This window comes from Amblyomma maculatum, chromosome 10 (assembly GCF_055883805.1).
Source record: "Amblyomma maculatum isolate TAMU_Amacu chromosome 10, ASM5588380v1, whole genome shotgun sequence".
NCBI lineage: Eukaryota > Metazoa > Arthropoda > Arachnida > Ixodida > Ixodidae > Amblyomma > Amblyomma maculatum.
In genome coordinates this window covers 54,472,410-54,499,976 of record NC_139353.1, presented here as the reverse complement: position 1 = coordinate 54,499,976, position 27,567 = coordinate 54,472,410, and the positions used below count along the sequence as shown (strand labels likewise).

At 42.2% G+C, this 27,567-nt stretch overlaps 1 protein-coding gene across 2 annotated transcripts; it reads right to left on the bottom strand.

Annotated features, from left to right (window-relative positions):
- Nucleotides 1–159: 159 nt before the first annotated feature.
- On the bottom strand, nucleotides 160–14,432 carry LOC146176493 (uncharacterized). 2 transcript variants are annotated; one of them, XM_084580977.1, is made up of 7 exons: nucleotides 14,115–14,432; nucleotides 13,590–13,838; nucleotides 5,749–5,816; nucleotides 5,213–5,335; nucleotides 4,332–4,376; nucleotides 2,119–2,169; nucleotides 160–517 (listed from the first exon to the last, which is right to left on the bottom strand). In XM_084580977.1, exons 2-7 carry the CDS (start codon nucleotides 13,681–13,683, stop codon nucleotides 473–475), a joined length of 426 nt encoding a protein of 141 aa, XP_084437103.1. In that variant the 5' UTR covers nucleotides 13,684–13,838; nucleotides 14,115–14,432; the 3' UTR covers nucleotides 160–472. The 2 variants fall into 2 exon arrangements, with proteins under 2 accessions (XP_084437103.1, XP_084437102.1); XM_084580976.1 differs by lacking the exon at nucleotides 14,115–14,432 and having other exon boundaries at nucleotides 13,590–14,069.
- Nucleotides 14,433–27,567: the final 13,135 nt, after the last annotated feature.

Here is a 27,567-nt window from a genome sequence, read left to right as displayed (position 1 = left end):
AACAAAGAAAATGCCTACTCAAAAATGAAATACAAACATTTTCAGAGGTCTGTGGCTTTAGTTTTGGTATACATAACACTCTTATAGCAAATTACAAAGATAGAATATCACCGCTGCCGCGATAACCAAAGTAATGTAAAAGCAACAAACAATAACATCAAATCTTTAAAGTACTATCTCGTGATGGCTTCACATGTGAACGTATCAGTGGGTAAATCTCGACGCGATACGTGTGCCGAGAGGTCGATGTCTTCGTAGAGGCACAGAATAATAAAACCCTCTCATTCACTCTTATTTTCTCTTTTTTTTTTTTCAACAATGAAGATTTGCTATGCCAGGTGCCGTGTTAATATGCCCCGTGTGGCGTTCCATGGCGTTGCCGGCTCTCTGCCAACCTCTTGCATAACACGCTGCGATGTCTTCAATAGAGGAACTGATGAAGATTCTTAATGACTATATGCCAGCCATACGGCTATTGTTCGTCGAAGGTCTTCTCGATTACGTTGTTGACGCATTTCTGCAGGAAAACACACACATAGAAGGAAGGTAATGAGCTTAGGAAGTACGCACCAAGGCGTTCAATACAGCATCCAAGCAATCAAAGCCAGTAGTCGTTATCGACTTGTTTCATAGACTCCAATACAGGGCTGCTATTATTGACATCATTAGACACCCCGTTTGGCTCATCATTAACTTACCCAGCCCTCGGCCTCATATCAATGGTAGTCAGGTGCTCGATATAGCCAGACGGTCGCCCCTAGAGATCACATAACTGGCGGAAAATGTGCCCAAGCAAGCCGCCGCTACCTGTGTTTTTCCCAGCGCCTATGCTCTGTACGCGACGTAGGTGCGTTAAATGCCTTGAGTTTCATACATATCAGTGTATATATACTTTGCACGTACTTTAGAATTTTCGGCTCCCAAGCGCAATTACTTTTGATTCAATGTTCTACAGGGCAGCTAACCACTCAGCGGTGTCATACAGAAAGTAAGTAACAAGCGCAATATGTTTAGATACTGTTGTAGTAGTCCTGTTTATGTAACCTGATTCAAAAAAGGGGGCTGCGGCCGCACATCATTCCAAAACTAAGTCTAAATAATGCTTGACTGCAGCCTTACAGTTAGCGAATTAACGAGGTACCGAAACAAAAACAGCAAATAGCCTTGCTGCCATCTAACCAAAATCTATCGACTCAGTAATATATATTAGCAGTGAAATGGGGATAAAGATGATAATATGATCAATACATTTAATACACGCTATGAAAGCTTTGAAGCATCAAAATGGAAGAAAAGGGAGAGCATGTGTATCTTCTGCAAGTTCATGAACGAAAATAGAAATTACCAATATATTTTACATCAGAGTAGCAGATGAGAGAGCAAAATAAATGCCTTGAAAAAAATATGATTTCTTTCCTACTTTTACATCTCGTGCGACTAATATTAGAAAGTGTTGTCAAAATAGTACAATTTTCCTTCTTTATGGAATCTCTCACCCTTTTCACGAATACAGTCGATAAAGGAAATTGAATCATGTGAATATAAGCGGGCTGTATACATCCTTTGGATGCTAGCACTTATAGCCGTGAAGCCATCATTAACACATACCTAAACTAATTTACTGATTTTTCTCCAAACTATTTAACTTTCGTGTCTTTTGCGTTGTTGAAATTTCGGAGAATACATCGATAGTGGCTCAAAACGTAGAAATGAGCTCAGTCGTTCTCTGGAACCAAACTATAACGTCCTATATATTTAAAGTAAAAAACGACACAAACTGCACTCTCCGATTCGGAAAGAACGGCTCGTGATAAAGGAAATCAGTAGGCTTGAATTATCAAACTTTCGTGCTCAATTTTGATGATAAATCGACCTTTATCGCCAACACACACCTACAAAATACGAATGAAGAATCGATTAAATTACTCTCTTCAGAGAATAGCTAGTAGCCAAACGTACGAAAGTGGACCTCTTGCTGTAGGTCTAAAGTATCCCTCATATCGCTCAAGCCAGTATTTTCAAATGCCGACGTGAAGCAGAGCATCTCTGTCGGGTTAATATCACTATGTATATTAAAAAACAACAACAAAAAAGGAGCCGTATGAAAATTTTACTCACTGCTGCTGCCCTGAAGCTTTCAAGTTCTTCGCCACTGAATCCAACTCTCGTCTGAAAGATTGAGAGAAAACTGCGTTAGATAGCATTGCGGTTTTTTAGTCAAAAAGGCATTTTGTAGCTCTGCTGTAGGCTTACCTCTGCTGTTTACAATGTCATCAGTGATAGTGTGGGACGATGTGGTAAGGTGCAATATCATATCGACATCGGCAGCATTTGTTCACATGATTGATGACGCTTGATTAATTTTTATTAGCTACTCTAAAATCAAACTAATGAATCGCCTCAGGGCAAGAAAAAGCTTCCCTGCCTGAGAACACTGCCCGATAAATGCCTTTAATAGTCTCGGCAAAAGGTAGCCTTGCGATGTTACATGAAGTAAACTAGAGAATGTAAGCCAAGTACAAAAAAAAAAATAAAGCGGTTGAACAGTACTGGGAGTTAACGTGTTAAACATTATACGGGTACTAACCAAAAACAGTTTTATGTATTAAGATACCTCTCTCAACGGAAAGCAAGCGAAACGTCATTATCTCGGGATTTAGCTGCTAGACGGGTCTCATGGTGTGAGATAGGATTTGTAGTGATTCATATTTTTTGCCTCTCTTCCGATGATGTTCTAAAACGTGATGCGGCAAGCGTGCTAGAGAAGTTAATTTTCTAGAAGCATCGTCCGTTGCCAAGATATTACTTTTTCGAGATTTATCTTTGCACCTACTTGAAGTCTGTAATATTGCCGCATATCATTCAGTTCTGTATTTGTTGCAGCTGCTGGCATGCGGCCTTATCAGTGTGATTGTAGCGCACAGGTCAATTCTGAATTCATTGCTTATGCTCGTTGTCGCGAGACGCAGCTTTATCAGTTTCTTTGTCGCGAAAGGCGCGCCGAGATGTGTCTCGAAGATTCCGACCATTGGCGTATGTTTCTGCAATGTTATAGGTTGCGCTAGTCAGTTTTTGCGGCTTTATCTAGATGTTTCTGCGCCGCCTTTTATTTGAGCGTTGACGGGTGCGACGGGTATTCGTAATTCGACGACAAGCGAGCATGTTTGCTGCTATCGCCACCACCAAGTTGTTCAGTTATTTTGAAGACGCAAGTCAGTCCAATAAAGAGTTAATTTCAGTGCTTCTACACCTGTGTGTTCTTTTGTGATCACGGCATTGTCACAGCCACGTGACAATATGTATAACGAATGGGAGGTATGGCAGTCGTTACTTTGATTTAAGCGTAATGGAGGAGTTTAAATTGGTCACTGATACTCCACCTCATTCAAGGCTACATAAGAATTTCCTGCCCACGACACACAATCAGTTTCAGCCAAAATGGTTTTTAAGTCAGCTCTCCTGCAGCTGTGAAGAATTTTAGTGGCCTCAGCAAGATATAAAAATTTACAGCACACACACACAAAGAGGGGTTTCTCTCAATACATATTGGATGAAATTAGGTTTTTCAGTTCAGAGGGCACCCGGGAAATATGAAGTGTCGGCCAAAATACTGTTATCATATATGATTTCCAAGGCTAACCTGATGCCCTTCGCAACCGCGATGTCATTTAACGACGAAAAAAGCCTATAGCCCCAAAGCATAATAATAAAAAAATAAAGAATTGTTTAAAGGAGGCACTACATAAAAGTTTTTCCTAGGCATTCCAGCGGGTGAAAAGCTGGGCTTGAGTGAGTGGGGTCTCATAGCAACATATTTGCTGCTATATATAATTTGTGGGTTAGATAATAGCCACAATGATCGAAGTAGAGTGTGACGTAGTTAGCCCAAAAAAGCTTTTGTAGCATCTTTATCATTTGTCACAGCGCATACTGGATGGTACGGAAAAGCTGCAATTATTAGCCGTAGCAAATGCCATTACCTGGCCCCTAATGGGGAAATAAAAGATGAATAATGAATTTAATTAAGGCTTCTTTCCTTGCCAAGTTATGACGGTACACCTAACATGCTAGAAAGTGGATTCGGTCTCCTAGGAAAAAAAAAATCGAATAAAATCCTGTACACAGCACAGCGTTCCTGCACGTTATTCAGCTTTGTGTGACAGAGGGAAGGAATGTGGCGGGAGAGACACGGATTGAAGTCTCGAGAACGGATCGCAATTTCCAAAGGCACAAAACACGGGAAATATAAGGATTTCACAAAACAATAATTACTTTTTATGCTATTATGATGCTAAATAAACAAAGAAACGCGGATTTATAAACAGTCTCACCAAGAGTTCGTCGGTGTCCAGCAGCCTGTTCCAGCATTGGTAGAACTGCGACGGACATTATAAGAATGGTCAGTTAGTAAGTGCATCGTACAGCTTGCTTACAATGTAGCTAAGGGAGGTTACACGCACATAAACGCAATACATGCCACTTCATGATCAGGCTGCGTTTTGGAATATTCTATTTTTTGTTAGCACGAAATAGCATTCGAAGTGTCACGAAAGCGAAAACTGTTCTGCGTCGGTGGCAGCAGAATCTTAATCCTCCATCTGCAACCTGACACGGCTGACAGGTGGCAGGTAGAGAAATGATAACTGATTCCTTTGCTTGGGAACGACGAGGCAGACGCCTGAATAGAATGTCTTAGAAAATGCAAAAGAAGCGGTTACGAATAGAAACCAAATAAGAGCCTACATATTTAGATTCGTGATTAAAAAAGACAATGGAGTCAAAATTCGTCAAGATTGAGGATTCGAACAGCTGCAATAAGTTGGGGGAGTGTAACAAAAAGCTCTGAATGCTCTTTTGAACGAAAAAAAGTTTTGCGCGCCAAAGTTTTTATTCCTGGAAAACAGAGCAGCAAAAAATATTTGGCGGTTTTGTTTGTCAGAAGTATGCGATAAATTTTTTTAGTGTTGACGCTGTCAACGTCACAGAGCGCATGCGATTGGGACATTATTCGTTGATCAATAAAACTATGGATCTGCCGTTCCAGAAGCCAGACCTCCATGGATAATAGTGGCAATCTGAAACCAGTTACGAAGGCACTTCCAGCAAAAAAAAAAAAAAAAGAAGATGCTTAACACTGTGCCGACATCGACAGTCGATGACCAAAAGCAAGTGATCTACAGACAAAAAGTGAGAACCCTCTTGCGGAGCCAACCTTTCGGGGAAAGTCCTGAGGGTCGTTGGTTTTGCAGCGTCGCTCGCGGATGTCGGGAATCGAGATGTCCGGATCCACCTCGCGGGCGCAGCGAAGGCCATAACGTAGACCCACCGCCGCTACCTGCGATAATGCAACGCCAGTCAGTGAACCTGGAACACAAGGGCCTAGAAGAGCAGCCGAAACGATACATTTGCTTGCGATTTTGCGGTTTTGTAATTAAAGCAAATTTCATATATGCTCTGTTTTTTCGTCCCTACGGCGAACAAGCAAGTTTAAATTAAGGAGTAGTTATTATGAACGTCACCGGGCCGTCGTGATTCACGAGGCTGCCCACAACTTTTTATCAACAGCTAATGTATTTTTCTTTTTATGTGCATGGCAGCGTAAAAGCTAACTGTAGTCAGAAACAAATGTTATCAATTGTGGCATATTTTCTTCAATATGAATGCCACTAGTCAATTTCTTTTTCACTTGACTTCCTTGTTATTTTGTTTTTCATAACTGCCAGCGTGCCTCCTCACACACGAACTCACCTTGTCTTTCTTGCCGGAGAGGTCAGGTAGAAGTTCCTTGCATTTTTGTACTTCACCGTCCAGGTGCTCTGTAAGAAAGTTCAATAACAGAGGTGTAGTGAAAGCCGTTGACGTCGCATGCTCTATCATATCAGACCGCAAAGAAGCAAAGAAGCACAATAAAGTTATGCAGATGTTTTCTCCTTACAGCCGCGTCTTGAAGAAAGTCATGTTCATTGTACCTACGGATTGCGAGAATGAACTAAGCACGCATTTCAGAGCAGTAGTTAATTGAAATCATACAATCAATTTGAAAATATTTTATCTATAATTTTCCAGGACTAATGAGCTTCATTGACGTGCTTTCACTGAAACTGGCAGCTAAAACGTGGCAGCAAAGAAAAGCAGCACGTGAAGAAAATATGTCTTTTTTTTACTTGTTTTTCAGAATATATATTTCTCGTTCTCACTATAGTAAAAAGTATTCCGAGAAGGTAAAATTAAAACGAAAATACTCTAAATTGCCGTGTAATAATTGAAGTTGATATTAAATTACCCACCTAACACAGCACTACCGCCGACATAGCTTGCGCTTGTCAATGGTACATATTTCACATGGGGGCAATCACTGGCCCATGCTTTCGCAGATGTGTCAAGTATGGTTCGAGCACGCTTCGCCTCCTTTGAAATGTGTTACCTCTTCTATTGCAAGGTGTTAGACCTTCATTTAAATATATTGAACAAAACGAGTCATTCTGCAGCTTCGTATTCCTACCCGTGCGGGAGGCATAATTTTAGAGGCATGAAATTGGGAAATTCAGATATCGGATTATGGTTTGATTTATTCTTCTTTCCCATTACTTATGGTGCATAGGTAATTGCATAATATGAAAAATAAAATAAAATGAATTTTTGTTTTTCATTGATTTCAATGGCTTCCAAACTCTGGTGTAGTCTCAAAAATATATATTGCTCCATTTATTGCACATCGTACCTGTGACACTGTCAGATTCAGGCACTTCTCAATATAAGCGTAGTTAGTCACTAATAGTTAGCTATAATCACGAGAAATAAACGTAATTGTACGAAATTACCATTGTGCTCTTGACATGGACGACACCGCATTCATCACCTTCATGGAAAAATAGCTCTACATATTTGATACCAAGCTTCATTCTTACTGCAGGCCATTCGATTGTTTATAAAATCGATACAGGCTCCTTTTCTGACCCTTTCTTCATTCAGATTTCCACGTAGTGGATGGCTCTGTACGCCCACGTGAGAGCTCAGCACGGCTGCACGATAGCACTGCACTTTGACAGCGTGCACTGTACAGCGCTGTTGTTCCTTTGCGGCCGCAAAACATTCTATTGCAATGTCTTTTTTTTCAGAATTTCCGTCTTGTATGTTAACTAGTGAGATGTAAATTTATTTGATTTGTGCCGCCTCTTGAGGCAGGAATACTGTGTTGGGGCCAAATGTAATTGCCATATTTCTTCTGAAAAATAATTTAATGCTGCTCTCTTTCGCTTTAAAAAAGTTTATTGTTAATGCTAAATGGGCCTGGATAATGAGGGGTCAAATCATAATATTCAGTGACTTTTTCTTTAAAAGGTTTCCTGATCTGCTTAGACTTTCCAGCAAGGCTGCAGGGTAGGGGATTGGACATTTGGTGCACAATATTACAAAAGAATAGCCGTTGCCTATCGGTATGACCATCCGCCTCACCGGCGTGAAGTGCGGAGCTCGATCCCCCTTAGGTACACGGGTGCACGGTAGGTGCACGTCGTAGGTACCAGCTTTCTGCTGGCTCGTTGAATCGGCGTGAATTTGTTTCAATTTGTTTGGAAAATGGGTCTTTGACCCAACCTTCAATAAGGAATTGTTTTAGAGGGGTGGGAGGAAGGAACAACTAAGATTCGCCTTTCAGGGTAAGACGAGACAGCATTAACGGCTACCATTCGAGGCTTCCCTTGCGGGCAATCTTCCATATACACGTACTTTGCGACTCGCCTAATCATTACCTCCTTAGTTTCTTCCTCTATATGCGCATCACGTACACGGACGTAAGATACCACAGTAGGTGAAAGACCACCCCACGTAGATACAGAGCCCCGCTTGAACAAAGCATCGGGTTTGGTTCATGTTAAGCTTAGGGGGTATGTATGCTAGGCCTAGGCCCAGCATGCCTGAATCGGAATGCAAGGGTACCGGTGGCGGGTTCTATTGCCCTTAATCCACCGTTCGAAAGAAGAGGTCTTAGTTGGCAGCGTCTGCCGAATCGGTCATCGGTTGGTTGCGTGGTATCTCACAACTCTACTTTATGCGCGCACATGTCAGCGTCGAGCTAGCGTCTGTCGTAGCCATGCTCGTATTTATCGTTCACAACACGGACGCCGATAACGACGTCTCCTGAGATGAATTTTCTGGAGAAGGAAACCTTTAATTCAACCGCATTAAAAAGGAGATAGCAGCATTGAGCTTTAACGTTCAATGCCGATTTCTGTTCCTGCAGAGAAGGTTTTGTGGGGTGGGGTTAAAGGGAAGAAAAAACTTAATGGTTTGCAGGTCGTTGGAGTGCTCAAGTGGCAAAGGAATACATCATGATTTTTATGCCAATCCCACTAAACGTTCCTGCAATGAAGGCACTATGGGTCCGTTAAAATCCCAGTCATAGCCCTGAAGGAACATTTCCTTTCAGGCGACCAGACAGCACAACCAGAAACTTATGAAAACTGTTTCCATAGAACACAAAATTCAGTCCGGTATATGTACGCAGTTAGAGGAGAGTTGCCCCTTCTAAAATTTTAGTTTACAGTGTTTAGTGTTCAGATGGAATGTGAGTTTGTGTGTCTTCAGGACTAGATAATAGAGGAAAGAAGCAAGATTTTGGCACATCGTGGGTAAATAAAAGCGAGTATTGCTATAAGAATTTATGTGTAACGGAAAAATTACTCATGCAAAATGAATAACAACTAAGGCAGAAAAAAAAGACACATTGTCTACGACGCGGAGCACCTGGAGAAACTCTGTGCGCATATAAATACTAGCGTGCAGCATTTTGTATAACAGATATTTTATAAATAAAATTTTGGTTCAAAACGGCACCACGCCGAGAACATCCTTAAGTTTCGAAGGGTCGACATTTTTCTTCAAAAAACGTATTTCTGAAGTTCTATTCTCCACCCAGGAAAAATATTCAATCTGGCCAATTGCAGCATCTGGTATGTTTCAGAATACCTGACAGTACTCTGTCTGTTACACGTCACTTGAACGAGCCGGGAAGCAGTTGGCAGAACCTAAATAGTTTTTACTGCTTGTGGGTTTTAACGCAATGTTGCATTCCCTGGCACCATTGAAGTTAGTCTTGAACGCAGATTCCCTCATTTTAAGCGGTCACCTTGAATCAATACAGTGTGCCTTGCGCTCAACAGAGAAAGAGAACACAATTTATTGAGAGAAGAACACAAAAAACGCTAGAAAGCTCTTTGTTCTGCTAGAATAAGCACACACGCACACAAAAAAAAAGGGAAACCGCAAGTAACAACGGAATACGCTTTAAAATTAAGCTGGATTGCTGGAAGCCCAGCATAAAATTTAATACCTTTTATCCAAAACTAGAAGCAGAATGGCGAATATTTGGTTTTTGGTGTGTGGCGCTTAACGTCCAAAACCGACTCGGTCAATGAGAGAGACAGTTGTGGGGAGCTCTTGAGGCTCTTTAACGTGCACTGACATCGCACAGAACACGGACAGAATTGTGAAAACAATGGGGCATCAAGATGCGAAAATAACTGTAGAGTCGATTGATTTCGGCATTGTGAGCATACACACGGCGTTTAAGGTAACTTGAATTGAAGATTTAAATAATAGAAATGCTGATGAGCAAAACGAACGAAAATTTTGTTGCCGACAGCTTGCGTTAGATGAAGTGTTCCTTTATGTTGTCTCTTTGCAGATTTTTGTTGGACTCGGGAAATGTATTTACTGGCCTTATCCGCCTCACGAAGTCTGACACCGACACATGTGAACAGAAGATGCTGTTGCACTGAACTGTGCTCTACTTGGACTTGATCTTTACTTATGAATAATTCGAGCAGTTATCTTTAATTTGGCGCAGGTATATAACCAATAATGCAGTGATACGCCGAGGTATGTACCATAAACATGTCTACTAAATACTGAGATTCTATTCTTCCGGAAAAGAAATCTAAAAAAAATCAAAATAGTGCAAAACGTTTCGCTTCTATTTACTTTCGCGACAGTTTTGCAGCTGCAATGACATTCATTTAATTTTGTCGGACATGCTTCCATTTATATACATGGAAATTAAAAGAGATGTTGATACTCGTAAGTGGCGGCAGCTTCGTACTGTCGCAAATTTGACGAAGCCACCTGTGCTGACCACATGCTTCCTTGCAAAAATAACACAACTGCAAATTCAAATTAAGCAATCGTCGCTTGGAAAGGTGTTAGTATAATGGACGAGATGAGAACTAATAGATTTTTACGTACGACTGCTATTTTTGTGAGCCTTCAGTGAAAACAAAAAGCAGGATTAAGAAATGATGTGCGTCCTCTGTCAGTAATGAACTAGCCGTTATAGATTTCACAAAAAAATTCGGAAACGGAGACTGGTAGTTTAGTAGAAAGATCTCAAATTATGGAAGTGGCAGGCAAGCCTGATGAGGTGTTTTATTTTGATGTTGACGACCATGATCTGTACAAAGCAGTGAATATGAAAGCCGAATAAGATTTGCATAGCTTTGAACGACACAGGTTACTTTTTTCGGGCAGCATTCATCGCTACAGCGTTCATACAAGAAAGTAACATTGAACGTCACAGGATCTTGCGGAGGTTACATGAAAGTCGCTTAAAAGTCTCCGAAAGATTAAAAAAAAAAAGACTACGTATGCTCTGGGAGCTCACAGATACAAAGTTTATTCCTTGCTGGCAAAACTTATTCAAGCTCTGGCAGTGATTAACTATCAGTAAATCAGTAAACAGGTTACCGTTCCCAGACACAGTACCGTCATGGTGTCCCCTCCGCTCTAGTAATTTTTATTTAAAAATCACTAGGACTGCCTCGGACACAAACTCTAGTACCTGTATGCTGAGAAAGAGGTATGGTCCCCTGCCCGCTGGCAGTTACCAATAGCTGCCTGTCACCTACCACAGCGGCTGCACGGAAAAGCAAGGTGCCACTTTTGGCATGTGGCCAAGAGAAGAGGGAAATCTTCCCTTTCCTTTCGATGACAAGGATTGGAGAGGCAACAGAAGGTAAAGTTCGAGTAGACTGAAACCCTCACCGATAATGGGGCACTCGGATATGGTGAATGGCTCGCATACAACAAATTTCCGGGATAAAACAAAAGCCTTTCTTTTTCTGCTAGCTACTGCATAGTCATAGAAAAAGCTTGTTCTCGCTTCCTTCACATGTATCATATTGATCGCCCAATATATTTCGACGCAAGGCTTAATAAAACAAGTTATGGTAAACAAATGGTCATTGCTGGCGAAATAAATTTTGCGGTGCCGAACTCTCTCCATTTCGTTCCCGCATACACGAGTATGATGGCCAAAGCTTTCTTCATAGTATGATGCTCCTGAGATATCTCTATTTAAGCTCTTGGCTGAAGTTACTGCCGTTGTTGAACAGCTCCAAGAACATCAAAATATGACATCAGAGCGAGGAGCGGGCACCAGAATGAGGAAGAGAGAGATAGAATAATGATAGCAGGAGATCCTGACGGACTACTCCTGGTGAGGGTGAGAAAAAAGTGAATAAAAATTAAAAAAATGAATCATGAAACAGAAGTCGGTCCCGTATACTTTCACACGCACATGCCCGCAAAGAGACGAGTTTGAAATGGGGTCTATCAACCACGTGTCCTTGAATAAAGTTAAAAAGGTGGGCGCAGCTCATGCAGCTGAAGAACCACCCAGCTAGGGACTGAGGATGCGATAAAGACGCAGTGATCTGTCCTCTACTAAGTCTAAATTTTAGCATGATTACCTAAGGCGTGGGAAGATCCTTTGGTAGGAGCATACCAAGTCTTCAGTCTTCATATATATAAAATGTAAAGCACAAAAGGCTGCTGGATATACCGATTTTGCGCAAGAAGTATCTGTGTACGACACATTCAAACGCATTTGGTGGAGACAATTACGACGGCAACTGCTCAAACTGTGTCGCATTCTACAGTCACAAGTGATGTCTATTCAATGTAATGATCCGTATTTTTGCTCCGGATCACACCACAGATAGCGCTGCGACCGCAATGATTCAGCAGCCACAAGTCTGGTTGCATCTCTTTGTGAGAATAGAATAGGAATCCGCCCAGATCGACAGGCACTCTTTTTTCAGCGGCGTTGGCGCAGTTAGTGCCTGCGATGCAGCTGTGAGCAGGTAACCACTGCAGCACAACGCTGTGACGGAGTTTGCAGGTCTCGTTGCGCAGTCAATTTCAGTCAGCGACGAGCTGTTCCTAAATCCTTAACGACGTATCAATCGCGGTGCAGGACAGTCACTGGATGCAACCAGTGATGCAGGGTGATGCACAACGGTACTGCAATGGGCAATGTTGCTTGAAGAAGCGATGCGAGTCAAATGTTGTTGAAAAGCTTCTTTGAGGCAAGGTGATAGTGCAGCCGCCACTCGGAAAATAGAGCTAAAAATATATGGCTGTTTGCTAATCGCCAGCACGCTTCGCTTAAAAAAACAAGCTTCAATGTAGTCAATACTTGTTCTCCCAAAGGATAGCTTTATCTTATTTCGAAAATATTACAGGCGCATATGCGAAGAAATAAAGCGGACAAGCTCCTGAAATTTTCTGCATTCTGGTGTGATTCTTGAGCTTAGTCGATCTTCAGAAAGTAAATTCACGGTTACGCGTTATCTTCTACAGACAGTTATATAAAGCCTCTAAAATAAATTATATTTCTAGTCTCAACTTGTACGCGAAAAACACAGACGGGGAAAGAGTAAAAGGATATTGTAAACGCTTCCATACACATAAATATCGGCATGAGATCTACAAGTGGTCACAAGATCGTTACACTGTTCTATCAACTGTAGAATTTTCTTTCACCTGTTTTACCCACTTCTCTCCCTACCCACTGTTTTAATTTTTAATTGATGAATGCTTGTGGCATTGCTTCTGCTCTTAAAAGGTGCAGCTGCGGACATAGGTAAGCAGATTGTGAGGTTTTGCTGAGTGCCCCCAATGTCGTCTCTTTGCTAATTCGGGAAAACAAAATGTTGATAGCAGGCTGCATCAAAGCCTTCTAATGGCCTGCGCGTGTCAAACTTATAATTACAGATTGAATAAACCTATAGCCCGCTCTGCACTTTTTATGGTCCCACTAGTAAACATCATTGAGATCCATAAAAACAGACCGTCAGTGCAAAAATAAGCAAAGCTATAAATTAATAAAAAAAATCGTGTCAAGTGGAGACTACAAGAATAGGAAAGTTCACTTTATCACCGTGCCACAACTATTATGCTATTAGGTTATTATGCGCAGCATATTGAGAGCGATAATACCGTGCAGTACCCGCGATTCGTTTTTTTCCACGGCTTACTCAACGGCGCTCCTTGAGATAAAAGTTTCGTTTGTTAACTGCACCAAAAACAGCTTAACCTAAACAACCCTGCGGTTAACCTAGCTCACAGATAAGAGCGGCCGACATTGGAAAGATCAACGGTTATGCCCATCTACCTGGCTGGAAGAAGTAAAAACATTGTACATGTTAGCTCCAGGGATGTCAAACACATGCCATGTCAACCCCGGAGCATCACTTCTGTTTACATTTAAAACAAAAACAAATGGACATAAAGCACCAAGTACATTTACTCACTGTGTTGAGGGCAGAGGATCTCCTGTGCTTGAACGTGGACAACAAGTGTTAAAAATCCAAGCAGAGAAGCTATGAAAGCGCCCAGACGCAACATGTTTGTCAAGCGTTCGCGGTGGGATAAGTTTCCTTCGTGAACTGCAACGGGTTGATGGCTGCTTCGCTACGAAGGAAGGCAAGCAGGTTGGCAACCGACGAGCGCCTGAAACGTCAAACGACGCTATCGCGGCACCGACCAGCCGGCCTTGTGACCTGCACGCCAAGCAGCGCACGACGCCTGGAATACACAAGCTTGCGGAGAGGGAGAAATGAGAAAAAAAAAAGTAAGTGAAACACCTCTTTCCTGTACACTCTCCCACCTTCGCTAAAGAAACGCTAACGCGACAGAAAGCACTGGAAATTTTGAGTCAATGTTGCCGGGTCTATAGTTGTTTGCTCTTCCCGTCTTTCCCTTCTCTCTTTCTGCCTCCTCGTGGTTCCTCAAGGGCCAGTCAAGGACGCCAGCGTGCGACTGACGGCCGCACATACCTCAGACTTCACTTCTCGGTTGTCAAAAGCGATCGAGCGACGCGGGGGCTTCGCAAAAACACCGAACTGGGAGGCAGCAAGAAACGAGGAAAACCTGAGCAACGCCGAGTAACCGCCCCCGGGCCACACCACCTCTATGACGATAAAAGGGCGGAGACGTGGTGTTGCGCAAGAGGGATCCGCACCAATGGATATCAATAAGAAACGGGAAGAATCAAAACAACGAGCGGCGCAGTGCGACTCCAGTAAGGCGGATTCAGCCCCGGTTGCTTTCGAGACAATCGAAAATGTAGTCCACAGGTAGGAGGCGGAGATGGTTGAGACTAGTGTGACAACAGGTTTCAGCTAGAAACGGGAATTACATTCGCCGACATTGACTAGACAGGATGCTGGCGTCGAGGATGAGGAGGCACGAACGGATGACGTAGGTGAAAGTGTTCAAGGGCACGCTTCGGGTGCGCAGTTCGATTTCGTAATCCCCTTCTTCTCTTTCCTTTCTTGTCCAGCTTATTGGACCGGTTTCTTCGGTTTCCTCCTTTTCGCCTGCTGGCTGAAAGAAAGCAGGCCTGTGAACCGAGATATCTCTGGCACAATTTTATGTGGCGATGAACCCAACAGCATCAAAACAACCGATGCAGGTAAAGAGTTTAAAATAAAAAGACGAGAAGCCTCTGCAGAAGTTGTAGCTAATCACGCAGCGTAATCGAAGTGTCTAAAGAAAAAAAAACAGATGGGTATTTGGGACTGTGTAATGGTGAGGTTGAGTGTTGAAATGGGTTGAAATGATGTTAAGCACTAAATTAAGGGCCTAAATGTTAATAAGTTTAAAATTTTGTTCTCCATTCCCTCTGAACTTCTTCTGTGTATGAGGTACTGCGCTGCAAAAAAAAAAAAAAAAAAAGATTAGTAAATACGGAAGATTACCGGAAGCAACATTCTTTTGTCTTGCATTACAAATTACCAGCGCTGCGACGGGGAACAACAACGAGAGAGGAAGGACAAGGACAAGCGCTACTATGAACTGAAAGTTTATTCGAAGAAACACAGTTTAAATACTCGTAGAAGACAACCGAAGGCGTATGCGCTTTACAGATTTTTCCTAGGTATCCAGATTGCTTTCCTCCTATGCACACTCCAGCTGCTACTACCCATAAGGTCCCATAGAAGAAGTTTAGTTGGTTGGACAAAAAAAAAACGCATTTTCTTTAGTTAAAAAAAAAAAAGGAATCCGACAACGTGTGTCTGGTATCAAGCACAAGGCAGCGCATATGTCAAAATCGGGCACGCAGTATTACATTGGCAATACGCTTCCCAACAATGTGCCGACAGAAATAGCACGGCTAGCTAACAATTTGCACAATAACTTGAAAGAGCGCTGTGATGATTAATTGCAAAACTGCCAGGACTCGCTGAAATTACAGCGTCTCTTTTTCTCAGTTGCTTTCCCTATATCGGTGCCTTATTTCAACAAGATTAGTCTCTCCATATAATTTCTAACATGTTGTTTGTGCCTTCCTACTTGCTGAGTGCGACGGCTTGGGATGCTAGGAAGTCTTTTTAGATCAACGTATATATAATATTCAAATTTACAACTATACCGAGGAATAATGTCAAAATTACGCAATAAGAGCGCGCACAGGTTCTCCAGCTGACCGAGTTGATCGTATAAGAAGTAATAACCATAGATAATAAAAAGTTAGGAATGAAAAACTGGCTTTTCTATTAAGTGGCATTGTGAAAATATTCGAGGAGAATCATTTGCCATTCTCTCAACAGCGGCATTCCTGGAATGTTCCCATGTTTTGCTTTCCTTTTTCTTCATATTTCTTTTAGTGCCTTTCATGTGCCGTTTTTTTTTAATCGTTTTTTTCTTCTTTGTTCAGATATATTGCACAGCTTTTTAATTCACTAACTTCGCCATCTTCCTTCCTTTTACTATGGTTTGGATCAGCGCAGCTGACGCATGACTGTTGGAATTTGGATTTAAGCAAACCACTTTCATGTTGTGGGGAGGAGTTGGCCATGTTGGACGTATTTCTCTACGATCTGTATAATGGAGTAAATACGGTTTGTTGTCGCGTAGCCTTTGCAAAAGCCATTTACAAATGCCAGCCGGGTCCTTTGGTGGGTTGAAATATCGGGTCGCTCTATGGTAAAAGTCATATACTTTGCGAATACATGGTAGAAAAACCTAAAAATGTTTTGTGTGCTTCATGCCCCTTTTGTAATCAATTAAATCGCGAAATTATGCTGAAGGTTGTGAGCCATTTCGTATGCGGGACCGGCAGTGTTTGTAGCAGGATCTCCTGCCTACCGTTTAACACCAGCATTTGCCTAACCTTTCTAGCTCTCTGTCGTCTTATATCACCGCATGTAAAAGGTTCACGCTTCCTAGTTCTTTACGGTCGCAATTTTAGACCCTCTGGACCCCTTGCCTTTGTCGCTGTCATGTGAAATATATTGACACCTGTAAATAGCTATCTACAATTCCTCTTTTGACATCAGTATATCGTCCGTACAGTTAATCACATGGCCTTCTTTGCTTCTTAGAGCGTACATCTGGTTTCTTTCTATGTTTATAGTTTCCTCCTTTAGCGCATGCTTGATTCGCTGCATATCGCATGCACTCCTCATATTTGTTAACCTGCAATTCTTAAATAATTTGACAGTCATCGGAGTTTCATTAGCTCCACTTATAGATTGTCTCCACCTTTAGAGGATATCACATTGTTGTGCTGAAAATGGAATGTGAAATGAAAATTGAATGTGGAAACCTTGGATATCGATCTGCCCCTGGGCCTCACATCAACGTTGTTACGGCTCCGTTAAAGTGGGGATTTATAGCATGTGCGTTACGTGGCTGCAGCCGGTAGCGGGGGAGGACATTGCGAGAGGTACAGCTGAAATACATCTCATCGTGGTTTGGTTTGCTTTATCCAGTGAAAGCTTGGCAGCTAGGTATGTGTTGAAATGCCGCGTAGCAATCAAATGGCTAATCCAAGCCAATACAAAATGAATAAAAATAAAAAAAAAACTGATTTAGGGGAAAACGTGCTGCCGCCCTTATAGGTGCCATTAAATTTAACGAAGCAAACAGGGAGTCATTTTATTGCGATAGCAATACTGCGCCATGTTTCGAGCCATCGCGTGGTCCCGGCGGAGGTCGCACTTGACTTTGAACAGTAGAGGAGGAGGAGGAGGAGGAGGAGGAGCAGCAGAAGAAGAAGACTGGTAACTTACTCTCTGGCGTCATACAATGATGAGCTTAAGTGTCCCCAATAATGTAGCACCTTACACTGATAGGGCGTGATAGGGGAATAATGCAGCAGGCATAAGAAGCTTCCGCCGTGCTATCGCAATTCAACTTAACCAGAGCTAAACCACAACTATTTTTTTTTCTCCTTATTATTCATTGCTTCGCAACTAAGGTCGTCTTATGTTATACAGAATATCGGTTCTCCAACGAAATCCTCTATTCCTCTACCTCTTCTCTTAACGCTGTTTTGTTGATGATCTTTAGTAGTATCCGTTGTGTCCTCATGTCAAGCAAATTTGTGCTCTTATGATTCTTCGCTAACTGCATGCCACGTGATCGATATCCTGTGCATCCTGCACGGCACCCGGAACACAATGAAAGTGCATCAGGGAAAGAGAAGCTCCGATAGTTGTATAAAAGCGTTAATATTTGGCCTTCTCGTACTCTGGCAACATGACGTCGCGTTTGTTCAGTCTGATTGATAACCCTCAAAAAAAAAATGGCATGGGATACGACACGACATGAGTTATTGAACCAATTCGGGTTAGATCAGGGCAAAATATCTCGTCGTAACAGAAATCATTAGAAGCTTTATGTTTATTCAGTGACCCTTTGGCGCTGCTTATGTGGTGTGAAGAATCTCAGGTACTTTCATTCCTCCTATCCATATGCGCTAAGAAATGACTCTGATTCGATTGGAGTTGATGAACTATGGCGTTACGATGTGCTGTACAACTTCATGTAATATGCGATTGTCACAAAGGGTATAGCCTTCATTTTTTAACGGGGCCTGTACAAATATACTTTACCGTACAGTAGAATGTAGGGAAGACCATCGCAGAGCGCATCTTGTCTTGAAGCAATGCTAGGGTAAAATGTACACTAACTATTGTGGCAAATCTTCTGCTTTGGGTCGCCTTACGCTCGTTCGTGCTGACATGAATAGCGAGCGCTCAAACAAGTTCTAGCTGTGGTTATTGCGGAAACCAACCAAAAACTCCGGAAGTTCGAAAAGGAATTTCTGAGAACGAAGATCTTCAACCATGCACTCAAAGATCTATTTTCATTAAGCATCAAGTTTCAGCTGTCGTGTGAACTTCGGTTATGAGATACCTAATAACTACTGGCGCCAGCTGCCTCCTTCTTGGAATTCGTGTCCGTCTACTTGCTGACAACTGTTTTTGAATGCTGTACCACACTTTGGAATATGAACGGCGTGTTGCATAATCGTTTTTAAAACAAACCAAGAAGGGGATAAGAATTTGACCTACATCAATGCGTACAGTAACAAGGCTTTAAAATAACTCAAATTGTTTTTCATTGCCAGATTAAACTCACAGGCCACTCTAGGCAAGAAACGTGAAAAAAGAAAGTCAACGAATGCAACTTTAAGCAGGAGAGCCCATAAATAACTTTCGAAAAGGTGCTCCGTATGTGAGATACCAGTCCAATATGAGCGTTCTTAGCCTAGGTATTCACCAAGGAGGGATGCTTTTTGGAACTTGTATTCGTGCCCTACAATATTTTGGCATAACTGGTCGACTGCGTATTTTAAGTTACAACGAGCGCGAAAATATATGACATGGTCAATATTTGGACACAGCATAAAAAGCGTTTCGCTGTTTGTGTGGCCAACTTTACCGACAGCGATGTGTTCAAGTTTAAAAAGGCGGTTGTGAGCTCATGACCAATGTAAAGAAGGCTTAGTGTTGTAATTTGGGAAAATAAAAGGTGATAAACTTAATTACCGAAATAATAGTGGTCAATGAAATGCTATCTCTGTGGCCATCGCTCTTAACAAAATGACTGTGACATACTGGACTAACCGAGCGGACGTTCTGCGCATATTTAAATCATGTTTGTCCTATGCAATCGACGTTCATCTAAACTATGCATGACAGACTAACGTCGGAGTGGCTGCTTACACATTTGACGGCAGCAGCGACCTAGTGACGCACACCCTCGGTCCTTGCACTGACCCTCCTCCACCGCGGCTCTAGAGACCTTACCAACGGTCGCCAGTATTCAAAACCTGTCATTTGCACCCCATAATATTTCAGGATATACCATATACGCTGATTCAATAGAGCCTATACGCATCATTCATATGGGTCTGATTCCTGAAGAACTACAGGATGATCTACACGAGGCGCTGTTACCAAACTACGTACCCACAGTGTCACAATAAGGTGGATTCCTGATCAGGCTGGAATCCCAGCCAATGAGGTAGTGCACGCCTCACCCAGGAACTTCAGCACCTAGCACCTGGGAATCCATTGCCTCATCCACTCACGTAACATGCTACTCTTCGCTACAAAATGAAATCAGTCTTCCTTATGACAACATTACCGAAGCTCTTCGCACACTTACTCTTCCTGATAAATCCCTCGCTGCCACGCAAATATGGATTATTTGGCGCGCACACCTAAATAAACTCCTTACTCATTCCGAACCCTTTGTTTACCGTAACGAACATTCTCCCGTATTCCCGAATTATCCTGAACTCAATGCTATTGTAGAACACTGCCTGTTTTTGTGCCCTCTTGCAATTCAGTCCCCTTACTTTCCACACATTTCTCCCCTAACGTGGCGGGCTTGGTTAGCCTCTGGCCAACTGAAAGACCAATTGGCCTCGGTAACCCTTACCCATGACATTCTCTACGCTTAATGCTGCGCTTCAATAAAAGATTCCCCTCCTCCTCTTATAGGATTTCAGCTCGTAATCGTGCAACACATATCTGCAAGGCAGATGTCTTTGAAAGATGTCAAAGTTTCAGGAATCTTTCAAAGTTATTTTTGAAGATGTCTTTGTGAGGTCCGTTTCTAGAGTTTAGGCCGTAACCGTTCATAAAATACCTCAAGCATAAGATAATAAATGTGTATTTGGGGAAAAGTCCTCGCAAAAGCTTTCGTTTCTTTCGAAACTCTGACCGGTATTTGGTACCGTATTTGCACACTCCTGTAACTGTTGAAATTAATTGAGAAATTCGCATTATATAACTGTCTTGATAATGGGTGAGAGCGGCTGCAAATGGTTAAAAGCTACCACTGGGCTCAAGTCTATGATGAACCCTGGTGCAGAGTAAGTCGAGTGCGCGGGCTATGATGTAGAAAGTGAGAGGCATGGTGCACTGAGGGGCATGGTGCACTGAGCTGCCGTGTGATCCTTAGGCTGTGCACAGCCACGCCCATGGTGTTTATACGAATCGTCTGTTCTGTCGTTGACGGTCATGTGAGTCTCTCGCGTGCAGAAACGTCATCATCCTGCATACGTCTTTTCCTAACTTTGTAGGGAATAAACATTCTTCCACCCTTGGGCAGCCCTCGCACCGTCTGCTTCTTCTCGAGCCACCTTACCCCCGCCGTTATTAGGCTGTGTAGAAAAACCCCATAAGCACACAATATAGATAAGAGGGATGGTTGAGAAATATGGGAAGCATGGTTTGAAAGAGGATCGTATTTTCTGATCCCGCAGTTAGAAGGCTTAGTCTTACGCCACACTATTGTCCTGATATTGAATTATCAGATCTGCCAATAGGCATGCGTTTTGTGCATGCACGAAGTGCCTTTCACGCAGTTAAATTAATGTTGGCCAGCTCGCACAAGGCACAAAGGAAACTTGTGTGAAGCATAATTTTTCTCAAACTGCAGAGCTAGATTCCCACTTTCTGCGAATAAAATCTGCTCGTATTTACCTCCTGAAGGCGACATTGAAAGCAAGTGGCACAAATATTTCTCTTGTCACCAAGCAATAAGCTGGCGCTTTATCCAGCAGTACGTTCATTGACATCGTTGATGCTATGCAAGGTTCATCACACCTGTTCAAGAACTGCGTAATTAGCTCCTTTCTTTGAGCGTTCGATAGATAAGTAAAATTTGGATGTCAGGATATCTTTGTAGATTGGTGCAATACAACTTTTTCGCCTTATTCCTGTTCCTTCTACTTCTTGGAGCCTCTTTGATTGTAAAACGGCCTGCGATGTGTAAAAATATATGAAACTAAATGAATCGCGGAGAGCAATTGCAAGAACCCCCACGAGGGCATTTTTTTTTTTAGGGAAACTATGGTGTTCTGCTAACTTATGAAAGAAAGAATGATCAGGGATAAACCACGCGCTTTATCTCATGATTGATTTTTGAACAATGGGAGGCAAAGTTTATAAAAAGCAGCAGAAACATTTTGCTGCTTCGGCATTGCTCCATAGATACTACCTCTTATGTTGTGAAGGTCACTGTAGCTGGAACTGTCGTAGAGGTGGAAACCATTCAGGCTATCTTTAAAACCATTCCCTCCTGTATTTCTCCTTATAATTTTACTATAAAGAATTAGTTTTGAAGGGAGGTTTCTTCAGAAACATTGTTTCGGAGGGCGAGATGAACGCATTTATGACAACCTTGGAAGAAATACTTTTTGGAGAGTCAAGGCGTCTGCAGGGGAATATGTGTGAAGAGCATTAGTGTTCTAACAATTGTGTTGGAAACAAGCGCATACTTGCAGTCCTGAAGTTCACTGTTTTGAATAACACAGGTTCAAAGCCAATGCAACAACTAAAGTTATACTGAGCTGTTTGTGAGCAATCAAAATCATCATTTAGGATGTGCAGGCTTTTGGAGAGGGCTTTATAGTCGATAAACTAATAGCCTTAAAAATAGAAAAAAAAACATCTTCTACGTCTTGACTGCCTCCGTCCATTACAACTTAGTATTGATCACGTGGTATAATATTTCGCGCTTAAAACACTCTAATATATATATATATATATATATATATATATATATATATATATATATATATATATATATATATATATATATATATATATATATATATATATATGACCATCTAGGCATTGAAGCTGATGGCCTACCAGTATATGTAGAATGCAAAATACCCACTGGAATCGTCTTAAAGAGAGCCGCTGAGCTTGAATGAGCGCTGCACAAATTACTTTCAAAAGGTCGCAGGTGGTAATAAATAAATAAAACGTTACTGCGACCTTTATTACTTTTAGGACGCAGCGAGCTCTACAGGCACTAGTCATCAGGGGACACAGAGCACCACTGCAGCAGCTCAGCCCTTTGCATTGCTGGCAGTACCTTGAACAAAATTGCCTCTCGAAAACGTAACGTGAGTCCGTTGAGTCGGCCAAGGTTTCGTTCTAGGAACGTCCCCAGTAGACGCCGCCGCGACTGACCTAGCCTGCAAAGCATCTTGATGACGTCGGTTGCTCTCCCGCGGCAATCTCTGCGCTAGATTTTCAAGGCGAGAAGCTGCCGCGGCTAGCGTGAGGGTCAGAGTCATTATACTTCTTTTTTTCTATGTCTCCTAAGCCATCATTGCTTTCCTTATTTAAATAAAAACATTAGGATCAGTCTATTCCCTTTTCGGTCCGTCATTTCGTCTGTACAATTTTGGATTTTATTCTTTCCTTCCACTTCCTGTACTAAGGTTTTGTTCGGCTAGTTTCCTGAATACAAGAGAATTAAAAGGGGGACCACAAAATAGGTGCATTCACCAGAGCGCGACGCAAATAACGGATTAAAAGTGACTGGGGAATAATGAAATATTACCAATGCGTATATATCGCCGCTTTCTCCTGACGAAATCGATTCGTCTTCTGAAAATAGGAGCTATTATAATACAGACCAGACGGAAAAATGGCTTGCAGCCCTCTGTACTTTAACTCGATTGGCACAAAATTTAGTAAAGCATATTTCTTACGTACAGGTCACGAAGGTGTATTAGGTATTATGACATCCAAATGTTCACCCTATAATTAATATTTGGTTTAACACCATCGACTCAGCTAGGAAGCGCAAGAAACTCGATTATTAGTAAAGAATAAAATGAAATGCAGTTGTGCACAGTGTCTCTTTATACACAACTCGCGTTCTCAAGTTCCATCAGGACGCGGTAGCGATGGTTGAATGCCGGCTGAACAGAGAAACGTTAGGATGGTGAAGGATGAGTGGAAGCTAAAAAGAACTGGAGTAAGTACTAATAGATTCCACGGGAGATGGGCTAATAATTCCACTGCGACCAGCTTATTGCAGTGCAGAATTTGTATTTATGACAAGAAAATAATTATTTCAAGCCAGAGGAGAGTTGAACTAAAGTTGAAATAAAAAGTTACACTCTGAAGTTTTAGCACAAACAATAATCTGAGAAAGACACCCTGAGGTGAAAACTTTCAATGATGCCTACCAGGCTACCCTATCTCGAAACCTAAAGCATTTCTGAGTTATCTTCAAATTATGTTGTCGAATTAGCACAACGTCCGGGAGCCTGTATTCAACAGCTACCACATTCTGTTTTCTGTACAAGCGAGTATTCTATGAACAAAATTAAGCTATCACTGTTTCATGCCTATGGCTAAGAATATACTGAGATTCTCCCATCAGCTTTTATGGTTCGGTGTGACTTTTACAAGCCAATATGCTTATCGGATAGTAATGGCGGGCAGCCCTGATTGTGATTGATGTCGCTGTGAGGCTACGGTACAGAATCTCCTATGTGAATTCTCTGCTTTCGCGAGCGAAATACCTACTCTGAATTGCGTGTCCTGGACCGCCTAGATCCTCGCCCTTTAACAGGGTATACATTGCCCAGTACGTGGCCGCAGTAGTCGAGTGCCCTTAGACCTAGAATGCACTGTTTTGTTGTTTGAGAGCGGCTACACTGAGTGATGAGATGTAACACTGCTCCTCGTTCCTTCTTTCTTAGTTATTTATATACCCTAGTCCCTCTACTCCACTGTAGGGTAGCCAACCGGATCACCGTTCTGGTTTACATCCTTGTCTTTCCTCCTTGTATTTATCTACATTTCTGAAGATTCCTTCTAGGATTAATTCAGAAGAAGTTTTTTGTTTTGCGGCGCACCTGTTAAAGGAACTTTTAATAGTTTTCTGCAGTCGAAGCTGGTGTAGCTTTCTTCATATATTGTCAAACTAATTGGCATTGAAGGCTCGAATTCACACATGACACCATTGAAACAACCTCCGGGGCTCCGAAGGCAGTGAGGTCAGGACGAATCCTCCCACTGCTTATCGACTTCTTTTCTTCTCACATTAAAATTCACATTAAAAAGTATAGAAAAAGACTGAGCTACAACGATCTGTGTACCTCGTTTTCCCAATTCTTCCAATGGCATAATTAAGGTCTTCATCATCTTTCATAGTTAGCCAACCGAGACACCTTTCTGGCTATCATCTTCGCTTTTGTCTCTCCTTCTCATATTTCTACTGCGCAGAGGTCTCTCTTTGATCGTATTCTAATCAGCTCTATAGAACGTTCCATTTGATTTCAACATGGCGCCTTTGAAGGCACTTACGTAATTTTCAATGTTTCAACCCTCCGCAGTCCCGTACCTTTATCATCATCCTCATTAAAAGGGAAATAACCTGCTACCGAACAATATAAGAGGCGACAATGGGTTAATTAATGGAATGGTCGGCATAATATGTGACATGTAGACTGCGCACTGCGGCGGGGACAAAAGTGAGATGCGAATATCCGCTTTATAAGAGCTGGCTGCTAAAGCTACGCTCCTTCCTTATTATGACCACGAAGTCCATTTCCTCACCATCATATCCGCATAATCCTAGCGTTAAGGTTAAGGCAACACGTGCCGGCGATAGTATTAATAGAGCTCGTTTTCATGTCGTTAGAGCTAACACCATTTACTTCTGCACTTTCTTTCGGGTTTGTAGAGCCAGTTGTTTCCTGTACTAACCGCACGTGTAGACCATCTGGTGCCAAAACACGACATACAAAGAAAAGATATACAAGCTTCAAGCAGGAGGGTAGCCCTTTCAGTTTTCTTCATTTTATTACCATACAAAGAAAGCCTTCCAGCTATCTATGAGCGTGTCCTGCACCGAGTAGAGAAAGAAGCCGATAAGTGCCACGGGCACGCGGAGGAAACATCCGCAGATGTTTTTGACGGCGTAAGCATTTTAGGGCGCTTTTTTTTTTTTCTTTTTTCTTGGGCAATAACGTGTTTCCTTTAATATTGGCGGCAATTGAGCCCATTAATGGAAAATGCTACTGAAAGAGTTTTGTCATTGTTTTTCAGCGTGAAAGAACTTGCTGCTTTACCCTAACTTTCGCTCACTTAGCACAGCCTGGTCAAGATTCAACACGGACGCGGATGGTTGTTTTTGCTCTCTTCCCAATTGACTCTGAGTAGTCGCAAGTATAAAACAGTAGGTAATCCTGGAAAACACAGCAAGAGGGTTCAAAAATGTTAAATCTCAAAACATTTTTGGCGCATAGAATTCAAAGCCTGAACATATTTAGCGGCTAAATCGTAGACCTGTGTTTGTCTTGTGTTAGCATTCATGTATGCAGTGAGAAACAATAGTTGATTTATGCTGGCCAGGTACTTCGCAAGTCGCAGGACAGCATTCGCATAAAGCTGGAAGAAGCAGCCTTTTTTTTTATTAGCGAGGTTAATTTTCTCTTCAGCAGCAGCAGTAAAAAAACAAAAACAAAAAACAAACACCAATATTGTAAGCATGCCAACACGCTCTAGTGTTCGGGGCGGGGGGGGGGGGGGGGGGGGTCAGATACTTTGAGCATGCCATTTTAAAGAAGTAAAGATGAAAAAGCATAGGTAATAGACATACGCGTTAGAATGTTATCAAACCTTAGCGGAGCCAGCAATCTTTCGCGCTAACAAAGTGCGAGGAGAATCATTAAATGTTCAATGAATTCTTATATTCGATCACCACTGGTGATGTAATATTTTGGCCAAAAGACTCAAGGACGGCCGAGAGCAGATCGTATTACGACTTTTTTTTTTTTTTTAATGGGAATATATCACTTGCCTTTCATATGGTTTTTATCCTACTCGCTCATTATTGAGTCAAATATTCCTTTCTTGCAAGTCTTTAATTTCCCCTGGGCACACTCATGGTTCAGACAACGGTTAGCGGTAGTTCTTATTCTGCTTCATAAAAAGGTCTCAGGTATCATAAGTTCATGACACGGCTGCTTCGCAGCCATTTTCATTGACCGAAGTAAACATTTAAATCACCGCGCTCATTTATATTGACCATCACTCTAACCGGGCCCACTGAAAGCCAAAGATAACCGCCATATTCCTCCAAAGAAGCTGCCCCTGTTCCTTTAGGCAACTTTATCTCCTCAACTTCCCCGGCTAATCCCCCACCTGATTCACTGCAGCTTGCTTTACGCATATTTTTTTATTAATAACTGACCTATGGTAGATCTATGACGAAGTAAACGTTAACATTGTTGCACAGTTCAGCTGGATTGAAACATACGCCCATTTGAGCACCTATGCAAAACTTCCTGTAGGGCTGATGCCTCAAACAATTGCATTCCTGATTGTCAATGCTCGTTTTTTTACGGGTAGTGGCGGCACCCGCATCATTAACGTAAACTGTGTTTAAGTTGCGAACTTTCAGGTTGTTCATAATTGCGCATACGTCTGGCAGATAAAAGCAAGTCAAGAGAGCCAAGAGCAAAGATTAGTACATCCAACAGCCGTAGAGATAATTGACAGGGAAAGAAAAAGCAAAGAAGCGAATTTTCAGATTGCAATGATGGCAATAAGAAAACTTTTGTTAACCGCTTCTATATGGCGTCAAAAATCTCTAATATTACATTTTTTTTTCGGTTTGAGAAGTAGAATTTCTTAACGGGTAGGATCGAAAAGCTCCTTAAATAATATGAGTGAGACGTCGTTTCCATGCTTTCCCGGTGGTGCAGTAAAGGAATTGTTCTTGCCAAGGCCATTTAGTGCAGGCGAAACATTCGGCTCTCAGATTCTATCATTCAGTCGGCGCGGCGCGCGCCTTTCTCTCCCTGTTCCTTTTCTTTCTCCTCTAATTTCTCTTCTGTCTGCACGAGGCAGCGGAGGTGTCCGTAGCCCTCCACTACGGCTCCTCTTTCTCTCTTTCCACCTTCACTCCTACCTTCCTCCCTTCCCTTACGGCGTGGTTGCGGTGTCCACAGAAAACAAGTGAGAGTTACCGCGCCTTTCCCATCCTATAAATAAATCGGGCAGCGGAGGTGGCTCAGCTACAGAGCCAGTAGCAGGCCTGTGCAAGGACGAGGACATACTTGTAAGGCTTCGTACAGGATCAAATATCATTATCGTTAGCACCCCACATGAAGAAACGGCTCACCTGGTGCGGCGCATTACCCGCATTACCCGCATTACCCGGAGC